We start from the raw sequence: 17,822 nt of genomic DNA, 5'->3' as shown, positions 1-17,822 counted from the left end.
TTATAACAATATTATTTAGACTCTAAAAAAATATCAAATCACTAATTTTACTGTTTTTATAGGCTTTCAAAAAATTCAATAGTCATTGCATATTTTGAAGTGGATTGAAATAGAAATATGGATGATGGAATCTCTACTTGTGCTTATATGGTATTTTTAGGGTCCAATCTAATATTCTGAAGTACAAGAAAGCAACGCTCATTTTTATCATGAGGTAAAGCATCGTGCATTAACTACCACAACTTCTAAAATTACATGTCTTTATTTTAATTTGGGATTATGACAGCCATAATATTTTAAAATACTTTTTTATATAAAAATATATAATAATAATAATAATTTTTTAATTTTTAAATCAATTTTCATAATAGCATATGAAAAAATATATAAAAAATTCATTTTATATATTTTAAAAATAAACATACTTTTAGAAGCTTCGTATACCCTATTCAGAACCACCACTCATTTTAAGTGATAATACTGGAGCAATTCAGTTGAGTTTAAATCCAGTTCATCATCATTCTTATATGAAACGTATTGCCGTTGATTTACATTTGGTTTGTGATTATGTTGCAAAAGTACTACTGAATCTTTGTCATGTTTCATCCCATGATCGACTGACACAAGCTCATACTCGCTCGATCTCTTCTTGAAATGCTCAGATCGAAGATCGGCATCACCGATGGTGAGACGATCTTGCCAGGGCTTGTTAGGGAATCTCCTGCAAATAATCGTACACCTACAACAACCTTTAAGACAGCAAGATCACAGGATAGCAACCGCGACAGCAACAACTTCAAATAATAGCCCGTAGTTGCAACTGAAGTTTCGACATTTACATGAAGATCACGAGTAGTCAATTCAAAGCATCTCAACACTAATACCATGATTACACAGACTGCAATTCCAGCAAGATTACAGGCAATTCCAACAATTAATTACATAGGTTGCAGTTATATCTAGGAAAAGATATTGTCCCGGCAGGTTATATAGCACATGATAAGCTTATTATCCTCCAAATTAACTACATGATATCATAGCTGTAATGCTAAGTAAATCATAGCATCATGTCATGAATATATAACACCTTGTAAATACACATTGTATTGTATGATCAGTATGGTGATTGAAAATTCTGAAAAACAAACTTATAAAGAAACTTAAGGCACATGTGTGCTGCTTCTTTTATACTTGTAAACCGTTTTGATTACAAAGTTGATTGTGCTGAAGGTGATCCTGGCGGTAATGGACACGACCTTACGTGACTATGCCGGAAGTGAGATGCCTCCTTGTTTTTTTATCATTAAATTACACAAGCACAAGACTGAACTTGGCATGGTGAGCTTTATGGCTTAGCGCACCGAATTCTAAAGCATGATTTTGAATTATGGCCTTTTGGCTAGGGGGTTAAGATTACTGATGAGGAAATGGAAAAAAGAGAAGCATGATTTTATAAAATTGGCAAAAGTAGTAATGATAGCTGATAAGAAAGCTACTGTTTATTTATTTTTCTTCTCTTAATTTTATGGGGAATCAAGTAGCTTGGCATCATTATCTTTGTTTTGGACATGCTTCATAATCAATTAAGGAATGACACCACCACGGAACAGCAGAGTGATTACAGTTAAAAAAATTGCATAGCAAGGTGTGATTGTCTAGTCTAGAACTGACGCTCATCAAATCTGTAAAGAAGGTATTTTTTTTTTATAACTCATGCTAATAATAATAAAGATTGATCACTACACCAACCGGTTAGATAGTTCTAATCCACGCCAACCTAATTCGTGCATAATTTTCCAGTCCATCCACAGAAGATCAACTTCAATATTTGGCTTGTTTCAGGAGAGAAATTGATGTTGTTTTGGTTACATATAGCCATGTCAGTGACAGGCTTCAACAAGGAAATCAAGGACAAATTGGCTATTAAAATTGGCGATGAGGCCAACAGAAAATGAAATGCTGAAGCTCGAGTTTTACTGGAAGTATCTGAAATTGCTGATTACTAGAGTGACATTTTCTGAAAATATGAACTCATGATGAGGCCCATGGAAAGCACGCATGTTTGGGAAGCATACTGATGAGCCCCGTAGAACCCAAGTTTCAGCAAAGCTAATGCTGTGTTTGGTGGATGTTATCATTATTCCATCTTTTTCCTAGCCTGGGCTTGTGTCCCGGGCTTCTTCTTATCTTTTATAATTGCACACTCAAATTCACAGCATAATGAAAGCATTAAACCATTCAACATTCCTTGTTAAAAATGGTGACAGATTTTTTTTCCCCGCCCAAGAGATATATATATATGGTTTCCATAATGGCCTGGCCCCATTGTTATAGAGCATGCTTTCTTGGTAGGTCTAGCTAGGACCATTGGAAAGTCCTGAAGAATAGTGGTAGATATACAGTAGCTTGTATCAGAATCAAGACTCGTTCAAGAAATAAAGAACGGGATCATGGCTGTTCGATATATATATATGGAAAGTTTTTGCCGCTACATTAGGCTTTAATTTCTTCCAGTTGCCAGACAGGCATTTGTTTTTTTGACCCAAACGGACCATGACAGCCCCTTTCACTGTGCGTTCATAGCTGGCTACCTTGCTAATTAATTGGAAAGTGATGGAATCCGAGGCTAATTAATCAGCATATACTATTTCAAATAATAGATGTTAGGATTAAGCTTTTAATCTGTGAAATCCATCTCCAAACAGGCAGCTTTTTTTAATATAAATAGTTTATTAAATAAACTAAGTGACTGCTTGACTGCCCAGAGGGACCGGAGAGAAGTCAAAATGAAGAAGCCACCAGTTGAGAGATTGAGAAGTATAAAGGACGTCAAACTCCATGATTGATATGATCGCACATGTCACAGGCATACAGCTAGCTGGTAACACCATAGCTTTTTTGACCATGCAATGCTATCTTACAGGAAATATATAAATAATCATTTCCTAGTCAAAAAAGATTAAGAGCAGGAGCGATTAGATGAACTACCGTTTTGATTCTTAAACGAGAATGTCTTTCTTCCACAGTCACTGCTAACGGTCTACTACCTGCAAAACTGAAAACAAGGAAAGGAAAGACAACAGGATATGCAAAATGACATCATGATTTCTCATTACCATTACTGAAAAGCTAGACAAATATTGTTTCTAACCAACATAAGCACATATACAACCCATGATTTCTGCCACATTTAATTTCCCACTCGATATCCCTTCAGCAAATTCATAGCAGTACAGTAGAGCAAACTTCATATCAACTTAAACATAAATAAAAAGAAAAAGGATAACAGACGAAAGTGAGCGATTCCATCAGCTTAATTATTATTGGTCATGGACCTTAATTAATCTTTTTGATCCACAACATCTACTGTAGCAGTACAAGACAGCAACCTGTGAAAGATCCTAAACAAGGCACTGCAAGATACTTCCTTGGCTTTCCTAAACACCGAACACTTCCTCTTACGACCACCCTTAATCTGATCTTTTCTCTTCTTTCCATGATTTGCGACCTTCTCTTTCACTCTACCAAAGCACTTCTTGGTCTTCTCTGGCATACTTTCTTTTCTTGAAAACGTGTAGCTCCTCAGATACAACTGCCTGCAGGAGATACTGTCCACCACTCTTGGGTGGCCATGCAACCCATGGCCAGCTACACGGCGGACAGATTTTATGAGCTCAGCATCAGATTCTGACCACTTGTAGAGGTTCACATAATTGGCACGGACAGGCACCCGAGGGTCACGTGTATCATTGACACAGTTTGATATGCAAACTGAGCTCATTTTATTCGCGGGTTTGAGGGTGTGATACGATCAGAGCTGGTTACAGAGTTTTGTTCTGGGTTTTGGACTATATATTGTTACAGCTTCCAAGGCTTAGATTGCAAGAAAAGATATATGGAGAAGCAAGAGAGAGAGAGGTGGCGAATTGCTAATGGGATTTGGTTATAGTGGGTGAGTAGAAATTGTATCAAGTTATGATTTAGCATCATCATCGGTAATGAATGTGTTTTAGAGTGATTTTTTTTTTTTGTATGTGTATGTGTGTGTGTGTGTGTGTGTGTGTGTGGTCGGCAAGAAAGTCGATCAATTTCAATGACAGTAACATCCCTACAAAAAGTGATTTACGTGGTGAAATTCCAAGACTTGGATGGGGTAATCATGTAACTCAACTACTGCTGCCTAAATTTATAAGCATCGAGTATCACGTTGAGGGAGGAAGCATTTATCCATGCTAAATAAGCAAAATAATCTCTCTCTCTCTCTTGCCTTGTCTTCATGAAAAACAAGTTCTTGACATTTACCCAGGGATTGGGGTGGTGAAACCTAATTTTATATTACTTTGCCTTGTAGATTGTATCTCACAGGCCGGCCCGTTTTGTCCTTGTCTTAGAAGACAACGCAAAGATTGTATCTCACAGGCCGGCCCGTTTTGTCCTTGTCTTCGAAGACAACGCGAAGAACAAAGGGTCGAGATGATAAAATTTTACTTATGAACAAGTGCGGGCTTTTCTTTCCCTAAACAAAACCTTTTGTTTTTCATGGGCTAAACAACAAGTTGAATTACTTCTATATCCTGAGATTTTGGTGAAATTAGACCTAAGTCCCCGATCTAATTCCTAAAACTTGTAAATGATCAAGAACTTCCTACAAGTTATGAGTCAAGAGGTAAAACTTGGGACTTCATGTTAATGAAGTTTTAGGTTCAACATTTTCTTGTGGTGATTATAAATTCCAAGAATTACTAAAATCCAATTTTATTGAATAAAATATATTTGGCCTTTCTTTTACTTATAAATAAAACGCTTACTTTAGGTGATTCTAAAAGAAGGAAAGGCATTTTCTTTTCCTCATATTCAACTTCTATATTCTTTTATAAGAAAAGCATATCCAGTATTGGGGGTACTATATTAAAAAAATAAATAAATAAACAATAACTAAGAGTTTGTGAGGGGGGGTGGGGTGGGGGGGGGGGGGGGGGGGGACCGAATATTTTTACTTTTTTGTTTCTCCAACCATGAAACTTTTTATCTTTAATTTAAACCTTTTATACTGTGTTAATTGGTGATTTGGATTGATGATTTGTTTCATATTGCTTCATATGATGTTATTGTGGTCTTAAGAAATTCTCTAATATTGGATTGATTTTTTATTTTAAAAAAAAAAAAATTTTGTTGTTAGCAAAAAAAATAATAATTAGAGAACCAAAATCAAAAGCTTTGTGAAATAGTGGTCCTTTTAAAAAAATATGGTGGAAGTGATTTTTAGCCCAAGGATTTTTTACAATTTTTATTTTGAACCCTTTATTTTGAAAATTATATATTTTAGTACAAAACTTCATTTTATTTATATTTTAATTCATAAATTTGATAGAGAAAAGAGTCTCCAGAAAGAAGCAAATAAGAGAAAAGAAGGTTAGTTTTTTTTATTCTATTCACAAAAATGACCACCTTTGATTTCAAAGTATCTGTTTTGATGAGAGTAGTGTCACTGAGATTTGTTTAGACTTTTATTTTGTCTGAAAAAATAAATCAATATTGAATAAGGTTTTGTTTTTGTTTTTATTTTATTTTTCCATCCATCTAAGAGATTTTTTTAGTTGGAAAATTAGTTTCTTGGGGTTATGAGAGTGTTTTTTAAGATATTTTGAAGTGAAAATATATTAAAATTAGATTTTAAAGTATATAATTATAAAATATAATTTTTTGGCTACCATTGTGGTGGTCGAAATTTAAGTATAAAATAATGCATATTTTACTTGTTTTTTTAAAAAAATTACCATATGATGTATTTTTTTCCCAACTTAAAAGTTTTTTTTTTAAAAAAAAAGCCCAATCACCTTTGGCTAGTAAGCTCACATGCCTATGAATATTTTTAAAAGCTTGGATTATTGGCCACCAAACCTGCTCTCATGGCCTTTTTTGCCCAACAATTAATATATTTACTCTTTAAGAAATTAAATAATTTGAAACAATACATGAAAGAATACTCGGGCATACAATAAATATATATATATATATATATATATTAAATTTCATTTAATTTTTAATTTAGTCTTGATAGATTTGTAAAACCCATCATAATTATTATTATTTTATTTTATTTGGTTATTGGTTTTCATTATTATATAATTAAATAAAAAATAATTTTATAAAAATAAACTTATTAAACTTAGTCGAGTCCATATATCAAGTCATGAGTTTAGTATGTTGACACAGATAAATTTGATATTTTGCCGCCACAATATAAAAAAAAAGATGTTGTATTGAATTTTTTAATTTAATCCATGTTTTCACTAATCTTTTAAGTTATCTTTAAACCTATCAAGTCAGCTAAGTTATATTAATTTAATTTTCACATGATTTTATTTAAAATTTGAGTTCGAAAAGGATTCAAGTTAAAGGGTTTCAATGATAACCGGTTAAGATAAGCTTAATAGCACTTCCAAATAATTTCACGTGACCACGTGCATATATATTTTTTTTTTTATTATTATTATTATTATTATTATTATATTTTTTTAATATACTCACATTATAATTATTAGGATATTATTTTTTAAAATTGAAACTTAAATTTGGAATCAATGTTGTCTAAGACATAAATGTTCTTATGGAAAAAAAAAAAAGGCATGCTAATGAGAAGAAAAAGGCCTTGGTTAGAGATATATCTTTTTTATCTTTATTTTAGATCACTCTAGTTTCTTACACACATATTTAGAATACTTTTGGTTTTTATTAAATGAAGACATAAAAACATGTTAAATTTTTTAAAATTAAAGATATTAATAACAAAAAGAAGAATTTTACTAGAAAATTATTTTGTTTAAATGAAACTTAAATTATTACTCTTCTTATAAAAAATATTATTATATAATGAAGTAAAACAAATTAAAGAACTTTTCACAGCACATAATCAAATATCCTTAACTGCACATATTTTTTAATTTTACAACTTAGTGTTTAGTTAGTGTTATAATATTTTATTAGTATTTGTTGATATATATAATTTTTAATATATTTTGTTAAATATTTGCAATAGATCTTGACTTAATGGTTAAGATTTTTTATTTTTTTTTGTTGTTGGTAAATGTATTAGCAATGTCTCAATTTTTTTACATTAAAAATTAAATTAAATAAAATTTGCGGGCTTGTGATGTGTATACATGAGAACCTCAAAGTTCCTATAAAACCCATTAATCTCTATTTAATCCTTAAAATTTTTAAAATTTAATATATATCCTCCCCATTAAGTTTTGATTGAAATAGTCTTGTTTTATACTGAATATACAAAAAAGTCTTTCTTTATGTTGACGAAATTACATTTGCAAATCGACTTTTTGATAATTTTTCTCTTGACAATAATATGTCGTAATATTCTTACACATTAATCTCTTTTCTTCAAATTAATACTTACTGCATATCTAGACGAATATAAAATGAATTCAAATTAAACATTCTCTTTCTAAATCAGTGTCGTTTATTTAATTAAGGCTTCTTTGTAATAGTTTTAATTTCTTTTTTCTTTTAAATTGACTTTCCTAATAGAAATAAAATAAATTAATAATGTCACATTTTTTTACCATTTTATTGCTGGGAATAGAACGTTGTCTTTTTTCTTTTTTTCTTTTAATTTCTTTTTCGTTATCCCATGTTACAAGGAGGTGTAGCTAGTCGTCCCCTACAGCCAAATTCATAAATTGCATGATTAGATTATGGAAGGAGCTTCTTTACCTGTGATGTGGGTTTCCCTAGCCAAATATTCTTTGATCAAGTAATATTAATGAGAAGCCACTCCTTTATTATTGTATCCATTGATATTAATTAATTGACGCACTGTGTTAAAAAAAATTAAAAGAAAACAAGAACTAAGATTTCTCAGGTTGTTCTAATAGAGAAAGTTTTGTTTTGAAATTCAATAATTTTTAAAACTACTCTGAAAACAAGTTGAAAAGCGAAAAAGAAAGGAATTTTTTTTTTTGGCTAGAAAACCACCATCACTAAAACTACTATGAAAACAAGTTAAATTGCATCAATCCGATTTCCAATTTAAATCCTAGCATATCACTGGCCTGGTGCTTTATCCCGGTATAAATGGTGTTTGGATATGCTGGTGCGGCTGTGATTAGAAAAAAAACAGTGTAACACATGTTTAGTTAACCATAAAGCACAATTTATTTTTATATGGGTTCCAGTATAAACTGTGGTTTCCACAATTTATTAAGCAATAATAATAACAAATGTCAAGGTTAGAGGTTCCACTAATGGTATATCAAACAAGTATAGTATAAACTCTTATTATTGAATTGGAAACCACACACAAAGGAGGTTCCAATCAGATTATATATTGTTAACATGATTACATTAGTCATCTTATTCAATTAATGCTAATACTTGTAAATCTCGTCAAGCATTCATGATTATAACTTATGTTAACAACAAATCAAGTTCCTTTCATAGCTCAGGTATCGGTTATACCATACATTATGAGCTATGAAAGTGCCAAGCATTTGTTGTACCAAGTGTTATACAACATAAATCAAGATTAGTCATTTAACAAGCAAAGTATTAAAGAGTGAACAAGATAACAAATATAAAACATGTTAGTATCAAACATTAAAGTCCATATTAAGTTTACATTATACTTATTCTTACACCATTAGTGTAACCTTTTAACCTTGACATAATTAACTTAGCTAGACATAATGAAAGAAAGCAAAATAGATAAACAAAATAAGAACATAAAAGTTAACTAAGTAAAGGAAAGGAAATGAAAGGCATAAACTTAATATTAATGAAAACAAAGCATAAAAAATACAAAGAGAGAAAGGAAGAGCATGATCTTGATCTGGAAATCAAGATGCCTAAATGCATGGCAAATGCCTCCTTTTATAGGCCAAAATTAGGAACTATTGATTTGATGACTAATTGATAAGTGGGTGGCCAACTTTTGACTTGGTGACAATCCTTATCTTCTCTTGTCTGCCCAAAACGTCATTGATAACGTCAAAATTGGAGCCAGTTGCAAACATGAAAGTTGTAGGCAATTGTCTCCTCTTTTTGGTGTAAAAACTTCAGCTCATTTGGACTTCTAGAACTCCAGATATGGCCAAAATACCGAACAGTGCTCGGGCTAGAAGACAGATTTGGGCTTCTTTGTTGTTGCTACAATTTGGACTTGATAATGGCCTTTTTAGATCTTTGGCTCCATATGAAAGTTGTAGGCCTATGTCTTACCTTTCCATCCATATAAATTGGACCTAAATCTGAGATATATAGCTCTAGATATGACCCAATTATCGAACAGTGTTCCGGTTTGGATTGCACTGACATCTCTTTTCTAAGTTTGGCCATCTCTTTATCCTTACAATTTAAGTTCTTCAAGTCATCAATCAATCCTTTCATTTATGTGATAGGCCTGCATTAAAAATAGACATTTACCATAAATTATAGGTATCTTATATTATTAGATACATTATTATAAAACATATTTTAGTTAAGGAGTTATTGATACTTCAAGTGCAAAATGATGATATAAAACCATGATAAAAATGCACTTTTAAGTACTAATAATTGGTGTTACCATTAAAAAAGATAAACCAATCATTGATGGAAAGATTTTGAGGACAAAATTTTGAAAGGATATTAATGATCTAGTTGTGTGATTATAGGAAAGCTAAAATTATGATATGAATCAAAAAGGAAAATTATTATATTATGATAACTAATGTGTTGCATGAACTTTATTCAAAGAATATGAGTAATAAGTAAGATAAAATGAAATTATTAATATGCTAAGAAAAAATATTTATGTTTGTGTGTATTTGTTACAGAATCTCCACAATCCAGACAAAAGTAGTTATTTATCTACTTTGTATTTTAGTTAGACTTGGGTAATAATTATGAAAATATGTATATAATCCAATAGTTTTTCTACTAATTGATTTATGTATAACATTAATTAAACAGTCAAGTCATGTGATTTTGGATATTGTATTTACTAGGTATATAGACTTAACTTATTAAAGGTTTAACAATTATGTTTTAAGATTGTATTCTATGATTGAATGTTTTACTTGTTGGCCATAATATTTATTTCTATTATTAATGTGATTGTTATGGATTGATATTAGGTTGTCAAAAATATTTTTTTGACATGATGGATTCTCCAATATAAACTCGGATCGTAAAATAATAAAATCATAAGTAAAATATTTTAACTAATTATATATTGACAATTTTAGTCAAATAGTAAATAATTATATAACACAATTAAAATAAAAGTGAACTAAACAATACAACTTTTTAAATGCCTTAAAATACATAGTTCAAATATTAACTTATACATGGTTTAAATAACTTAAAAATACAATATAATTATGTCCATAGAATTTCATTAACTAGAAATTAACAAACCTAAAGTAAATAATTTATTGGTGTGTCATGTAAATTAAAAACAGTCTCATTATCTTTATCTTTCTCATTATTCCTAAAATTTTCATCAAAATTATTACATTCTAAAATATTATTACTGCTACTATTAGTACCAACACCAATATTATGAATATTAGTGCTTCTACTAGTACCAACACCAACACCAACACCAATATTGTCAACAATATTTCACTCCAAACACCTTGAATTATCTAGATTGACATAATTCTGAATCTCTAAATTATTTTCATTTCCATGATATTCCATTTCAACATCATTAAAATTTTCTTCATTATAACTTTCATCTTCTTTATTTTTTTTTTGTGTTGCTTTATTAATAACATCAAGTAAATCAAAGTTTGATGAATTATTATGTTTTTCTCCCTTGATTATCTTATTATCATTAGATAAGAGATCATTTAAAACTTCACCAAAATTATTAGTTTACCTTTTGATTTGTTAATCATTTAATTTCATATTGCACATTACAAATACCAAATCATTCATTTTTTTTTAGTGTAAACAATTTTTTTATTTCATATAAACCTATGTAAGCAATTCAAATTGATAACATAAGATTCTTATCAAATATAATTTTTTTTTAAAAAAAAACTTACCATCTCAAATGCATTCCAGTTTCGCTCATTTTCAGATAAACTACAAGTCAAGCCTAGAACTCGAATTGCAAATTTTTATAGCTCTAAACATTCATCCCTGTAAGAATCCCGCCATTTAATTTGAGTTTTTTTACCCTTTGCTATTTTGGTAGCCTCATTACCAAACAACCATTTTGCATCATTGAATGAATTAAGTTGTAAGTCAATTTTACACTTTTCACTAACATCAGACACTATCATTTCTAAGCATTAATATAATCCAATTTTAATGTTGGAATTAACTTTAAAATTAGAATTATAATGATAATGAAGATTTAAATAATAAACTGTTGTATGTAAAGGTCTGTGATTGAATATTATCATCAATAACATTCCATATAAATAATTGGTACCTTTTTTTCACAGAATCAAAATTCATTTATTTCTTTTCTTTTATTTAATCCATTGTTTCATATATTAAACCCATAATTGATTTCTCATATGAATCAACTAATTGAAGAACTTTATTAGAGGATAGGTTATCTTGATATATATAGTGATATAATGCAAAAACTTCTTGTCCAAAATACAATTTTGAATTCACTTCCCTTCTTATGTTTTTGAAAACCTACATGACCTTTACTAGATGGAGGTAAACATTGTCATCAATTGTATCTTACAATCACTCAAACATCCAAGAGTTAAATATGGAGAAACATGCATAATCAAATCCTTTTCTTTTGTAAAGTGTCTTATCATGGAAATAACAATAATTCTTGAATATATGTACAAGGTGATTCTCTTCCTCTTAGTAATAGTTACTCTAGTTTTTTCTCAAAATCTTCCAATATCAAGTCAATACAATAGACAGCACATGATGTCCAAAACAATTTTTTTCTCTTTCCCATCAATAATTGCCTTGTTGCTTTATAATTTACAGTATTATCAGTGATTACTTACACTATATTTTTCTCTTCAATTCTCTTTATAATAGCATCAAACATCTTAAATATCTTATCAACAATCTTGGATATATTAGAGATATCAACCGATGATAACAAAAAAAAAATTGCCCCTTTAGGACTATTAACCAAAAATTCGCAAATAGAATGCCTTTTATTAGCAATCTATCTATCATATATTATTCAGCAACTTGTTTTTTTTTTTCCATTCTAACTTGTACCCCTCAAGCAAGTTCATCGTGTAATTTACTTCTTACTTCAAATAATTGTTTTTTAATATCATGGTAAGATGGAGGCTTAAAACCTGATCTATGCTTTACAACCAATTCAAGCGCCTTAACAAACTCAAAGTTTTTCACACAATTAAATGGAATCGCTTTGGTATAGAAAAACCTTATAATTTATCAATATGTCTATTCTCTAAGATCCTTTTTTAGTAGTTGATTTATGATAGTTTATGCACTTTCACTCTCACTTGTTGCTCTCTTTCCTTTGTCCACTAAGTTAATTTCATTCCCTTTATCATTATCTTTGTCTTTTCTAATATATTGGAAAGTTTTTATTTTCTTTTTAGTTACTTCTTGAACTTTCACCAAAACATTCAAAATTATCTTTTTTACATCTTCTGGTACTTGCTGGTATGGCTCAACATCTTTTTGAGTGCTAGCCAACATCTTCTGGTACTTGTTGGTATGGCTCAACATCTTTTTGAGTGCTAGCCAAATGATGCTTGAAACGTTAAATGCCTCTAACAAAAAATTTTTAACAATACTTGCACTTAACTTTTTTAAATTCTTATTAACATCTATATCATTTTGCCATCCTACATCAAGTTTAATTATATTGCTAGTTTTTCTAAATGTCATGTATCCATAGTTTAAGAATTAATATATGCACCAATAAGGATGTATAGTGCAGAGAATTGGACAAAATACAAAAAACAAAAAGCAACATACATGTCTATGGTTAAATTCTACTAAATATTTGCATTATTATTAAATCAACAATGAAACATATATATAACAACCAAAGTAAAAAATATGAAAGCAAAACCTAAAACATGTTAGTGATTAATACTTAAAAGTGCATTTTTATCATGGTTTTATATCATCATTTTGCACTTGAAGTATCAATAACTCCTTAACTAAAATATGTTTTATAATAATGTATCTAATAATATAAGATACCTATAATTTATGGTAAATGTCTATTTTTAATGCAGGCCTATCACATAAATGAAAGGATTGATTGATGACTTGAAGAACTTAAATTGCAAGGATAAAGAGATGGCCAAACTTAGGAAAGAGATGTCGGTGCAATCCAAATCGAAACACTATTCGGTAATTGGGCCATATCTGGAGCTACAAATCTCAGATTTAGGTCCAATTTATATGGATGGAAAGGTAAGACATAGGCCTACAACTTTCATATGGAGCCCAAGATCTAAAAAGTCCATTATCAAGTCCAATTTGTAGCAACAACAAAGAAGCCCGAATCTGTCTTCCAGCTCGAGCACTGTTCGGTATTTTGGCCATATCTGGAGTTCTAGAAGTCCAAATGAGCTGAATTTTGTACACCAGAAAGCTGAGACAATTGCCTACAACTTTCATGTTTGCAACTGGCTCCAATTTTGACGTTATCAATGACGTTTTGGGCAGACAAGAGAAGATAAGGATTGTCACCAAGTCAAAAGTTGGCCACCCACTTATCAATTAGTCATCAAATCAATAGTTTCCAATTTTGGTCTATAAAAGGAGGCATTTGCCATGCATTTAGGCATCTTGGTTTCCAGATCAAGATCATGCTCTTCCTTTCTCTCTTTGTATTTTTTGTAATGTTTATGCTTTGCTTTCATTAATATTAAGTTTATGCCTTTCATTTCCTTTCCTTTACTTAGTTAACTTTTATGTTCTTATTTTGTTTATTTGTTTTCCTTTCTTTCATTATGTCTAGCTAAGTTAATTATGTCAAGGTGAAAAGGTTACACTAATGGTGTGAGAATAAGTATAATGTAAACTTAATATGGACTTTAATGTTTGGTACTAACATGTTTTATATTTGTTATCTTGTTCACTCTTTAATACTTTGCTTGCTAAATGACTAATCTTGATTTATGTTGTATTGCTTGACACTTTCATAGCCCATAATGTATGGTATAACCGACACCTTAGCTATGAAAGGAACTTGATTTGTTGTTAACATAAGTTATAATCATGAATGCTTGACGAGATTTACAAGTATTAGCATTAATTGAATAAGATGACTAATGTAATCATGTTAACAATATATAATCTGATTGGAACCTCCTTTGTGTGTGGTTTCCAATTCAATAATAAGAGTTTATACTATACTTGTTTGATATACCATTAGTGGAACCTCTAACCTTGACATTTGTTATTATTATTGCTTAATTTGTTGTTGTTGTTGTTGTTGTTGTTGTTGTTGTTGTTGTTGTTGTTGTTGTTGTTGTTGTTGTTGTTGTTGTTGTTGTTGTTGTTGTTGTTGTTGTTGTTGTTGTTGTTGTTGTTGTTGTTGTTGTTGTTGTTGTTGTTGTTGTTGTTGTTGTTGTTATTATTGTTATTGTTGTTGTTGTTGTTGTTGTTGTTGTTGTTAGTATTATTGTTACTATTATTATTAAGTTCTCATCATCATCATCTTCTTCTTCTTCTCTTTCTTTATTATTATTATTGTTGTTGTTGTTGTTGTTGTTATTGTTGTTTTATTATTGTTATTTATAATTTGTACAAATAACCTCCCTGTGGTTCGACCCCGGTCTTGCCGGGTTATTTATTACTTCGACACTCCTGCACTTGGGAGAAGACATCAATCTTTCAGTCGTGTCATGGTTCAATTGCAAAAAATAAAAAGCAATTACGCATAGTTTTTCATGTGTTTCTCCTCTCTCATCACCGATAATTTTACAATTAACTTTCTCAACTGTCCTCTGTCCCTCTTTCTTCAATTTCTCAACGGTCATGAAAAAACCCAACAAATTAATGGTGGAAGGTTGTTGTAGATCAATAACGCCCAGTTTCAACATTTTCCTATATTGTTCCTTCATACGCTTCACCTTTCTCTCACCACCGAAACTTTCCCACAACCACTGTCAATTACTGTCCTCACAACCTCACAAATTTTTTTCTTGTTTCGGTTGCAGATCAATGTAATTGATGAACTAAAAAACCCCAATTTCCTTCCCCAAAATGTTCTCCTTTCTCTTCTTTTGTTACAACCCTGTTTTTATTTTGCCCTAAAACCACCAACGCTGGAGCAAGCTTCTTCCCCTCTGTCCATTCTTTCCAAACAAAGATTGAAAACACAAACCTTCACTGACCTGCCCCTCCACTATTACAATTGCAGAAAACCCCCAAGAGATTCGTGCTGGGAAAGGTCCACGAACGAGATACCAATAAGTATTATGCGTTCCCCTTGTCAATTTTGTTTAACATGTTGCTCAAAATCTAATTTCTGTAATGGGTCTCTATTGTTTTTATCTTTACAAAACAAAGTTGCAGCACCGTGGTGGTTTGCAGAACAAAGAAAGAGACTGAGGTCAGTTCCTGCCTTATATCCATCTTCATTTTTGTTTTTTTAAATGAAAAATTGTATATCTATGTTGTTGCATGCTCTCTTACTATTAACACTGCAATTGTTGAATTGATCTACGAGTTTGTTGTTACTGCTTGGGTTCTATTTACTGTGCCTTCGTCAAATTTTTTGAATTTATAGCAAATTTCAGTATATCATCATTTATATTTATTGCAAATTAGTATATCATCATTTTGTACTAGAAATATCAATAACTCCTTAACTAAAGCATGTTTTATAATAACATATCTAATAATATAAGATACCTTTAATTTAAGATAAATATTTATTTTACATGCAGGCCTATCATATAAATAAAAGGATTGATTGATGAATTTAAGAACTGAAATTGAAAGGACAAAGAGATGGCCAAACTTAGAAAAGAGATCTCGGTGCAATCCAAACCAGAATACTGTTTGGTAATTGGGTCATATCTAGAACTGTAGATCTCGGATTTAGGTCTACTTTATATGGATGGAAAGGTAAGACATAAGCGTACAACTTTTATAGGAGCCGAAGACTTAAAATGACCATTTTTAAGTCCAGATTATAGCAAAAACAAAGAAGTCCGAATCTATCCTCTAGCCCGAGCACTATTCTGTTTTTGGCCCATATCTGGAGTTCTAAAAGTCCAAATAAACTCAATTTTTTACCCAAGAAATCTGAGACAATTTTCTACAACTTTTATGTTTTCAAGTGGTTCTAATTTTAACGTTATCAATGATGTTTTGGGCAGATAAGAGAAGATAAGGATTGTCATCAAATCAAGAGTTGGTTACCTACTCGTCAATTAGTCATCAAATCAATAGTTAATAATTTTGACCTATAAAAGGAGGCATTTTCCATGCAATTTGGCATCTTGGTTTCCAGATCAAGATCATGCTTTTGCTTTCTCTATTTGTATTTTTGTAATGCTTAAGTTTTGCTTTCATTAATATCAAGTTTATGCTTTTCAATTCCTTTCCTTCACTTAGTTAACTTTTATCTTATTTATGTTTTTATTTTGTTTATTTATTTTTCTTTCTTTTATTATATTTAGCTAAGTTTATTATGTCAAGGTGAAAAGGTTACACTAATGGTGTAAGAATAAGCATAGTGTAAACTTAATATGGACTTTAATGTATTAGGGAATTTAATGTTTGATACTATCATGTTTTGTATTTGTTATCTTGTTCACTCTTCAATACTTTGCTTGTTAAATGACTAATCTAGATTTATGTTGTATAACACTTGGTACAACAAATACTTGGCACTCTCATAGCACATACTGTATGGTATAACCGACACCTGAGCTATGAAAAGAACTTGATTTGTTGTTAACATAAGTTATAATCATGAATGCTTGACGAGATTTACAAGTATTAGCATTAATCGAATAAGATGACTAATGTAATCATGTTAACAATATATAATCTGATTGGAACCTCCTTTGTGTGTGGTTTCCAATTCAATAATAAGAGTTTATACTATACTTGTTTGATATACCATTAGTGGAACCTCTAACCTTGACATTTGTTATTATTATTGCTTAATCCTTACATTAATATTTCATCTCTAAGTTCTCATCATCATCATCTTCTTCTTCTTCTCTTTCTTTATTATTATTATTATTATTATTATTATGTTCTCATCAACTTCTTCTTCTTCTTCTATTATTATTATTATTACTACTACTACAACTCTTACTATTATTATTACTATTACTACTATTACTATTATTGTTATTATTGTTGTTGTTGTTGTTGTTGTTGTTGTTGTTGTTGTTGTTGTTGCTATTATTATTATTGTTGTTATTGTTGTCGTCGTTGTTGTTGTTAGTATTATTGTTACTATTATTGTTGTTACTATTGTTGTTGTTTATAATTTGTATAATTAACCTCCCTGTGGTTTGACCCCGGTCTCGTCGGGTTATTTATTATTTTGACACTTCCATACTTGGAAGAAGATATCAACTTTTTAGTCGTGTCAATATGTAGGGACACGCTCTGATTAAATCATAATATAGTTTCAACTAGATTGTCAAATCACGCGGCTACCACTTTTATACTATCAACACAACTCAAAACCTATTATTTTTCTCCTTCATGAATTATTCTCTATGAAATCAAATGGAGTTTTTTTCATTTTTCTAGCCACAATGTGGCAGGCATGTTACCAATTAAATGGCAAGCTAGGACTACAACCTGCAAGTTCAATATATCATTGAAAGGTTTACCTTTAGAGTGAAGTATTGATTATTTTTTAA

At 30.4% G+C, this 17,822-nt stretch overlaps 1 protein-coding gene across 1 annotated transcript; it reads right to left on the bottom strand.

Moving 5' to 3' along the window:
- Window positions 1-3,087: 3,087 nt before the first annotated feature.
- LOC105142494 (uncharacterized) lies at window positions 3,088-4,012 on the bottom strand. The gene has a single exon (XM_011050152.1). It carries the CDS (start codon window positions 3,779-3,781, stop codon window positions 3,341-3,343), a length of 441 nt encoding a protein of 146 aa, XP_011048454.1. The 5' UTR covers window positions 3,782-4,012; the 3' UTR covers window positions 3,088-3,340.
- Window positions 4,013-17,822: the final 13,810 nt, after the last annotated feature.

Source organism: Populus euphratica, unplaced genomic scaffold (assembly GCF_000495115.2).
Source record: "Populus euphratica unplaced genomic scaffold, PopEup_1.0 scaffold448.1, whole genome shotgun sequence".
Lineage (NCBI taxonomy): Eukaryota > Viridiplantae > Streptophyta > Magnoliopsida > Malpighiales > Salicaceae > Populus > Populus euphratica.
This window is presented reverse-complemented; position numbering and strand designations above follow the sequence as displayed.

Bases quoted from the DNA above. Each gene is read 5' to 3' on its own strand.
- LOC105142494 (XM_011050152.1), bottom strand. From the start codon at position 3,781: ATGAGCTCAGTTTGCATATCAAACTGTGTCAATGATACACGTGACCCT.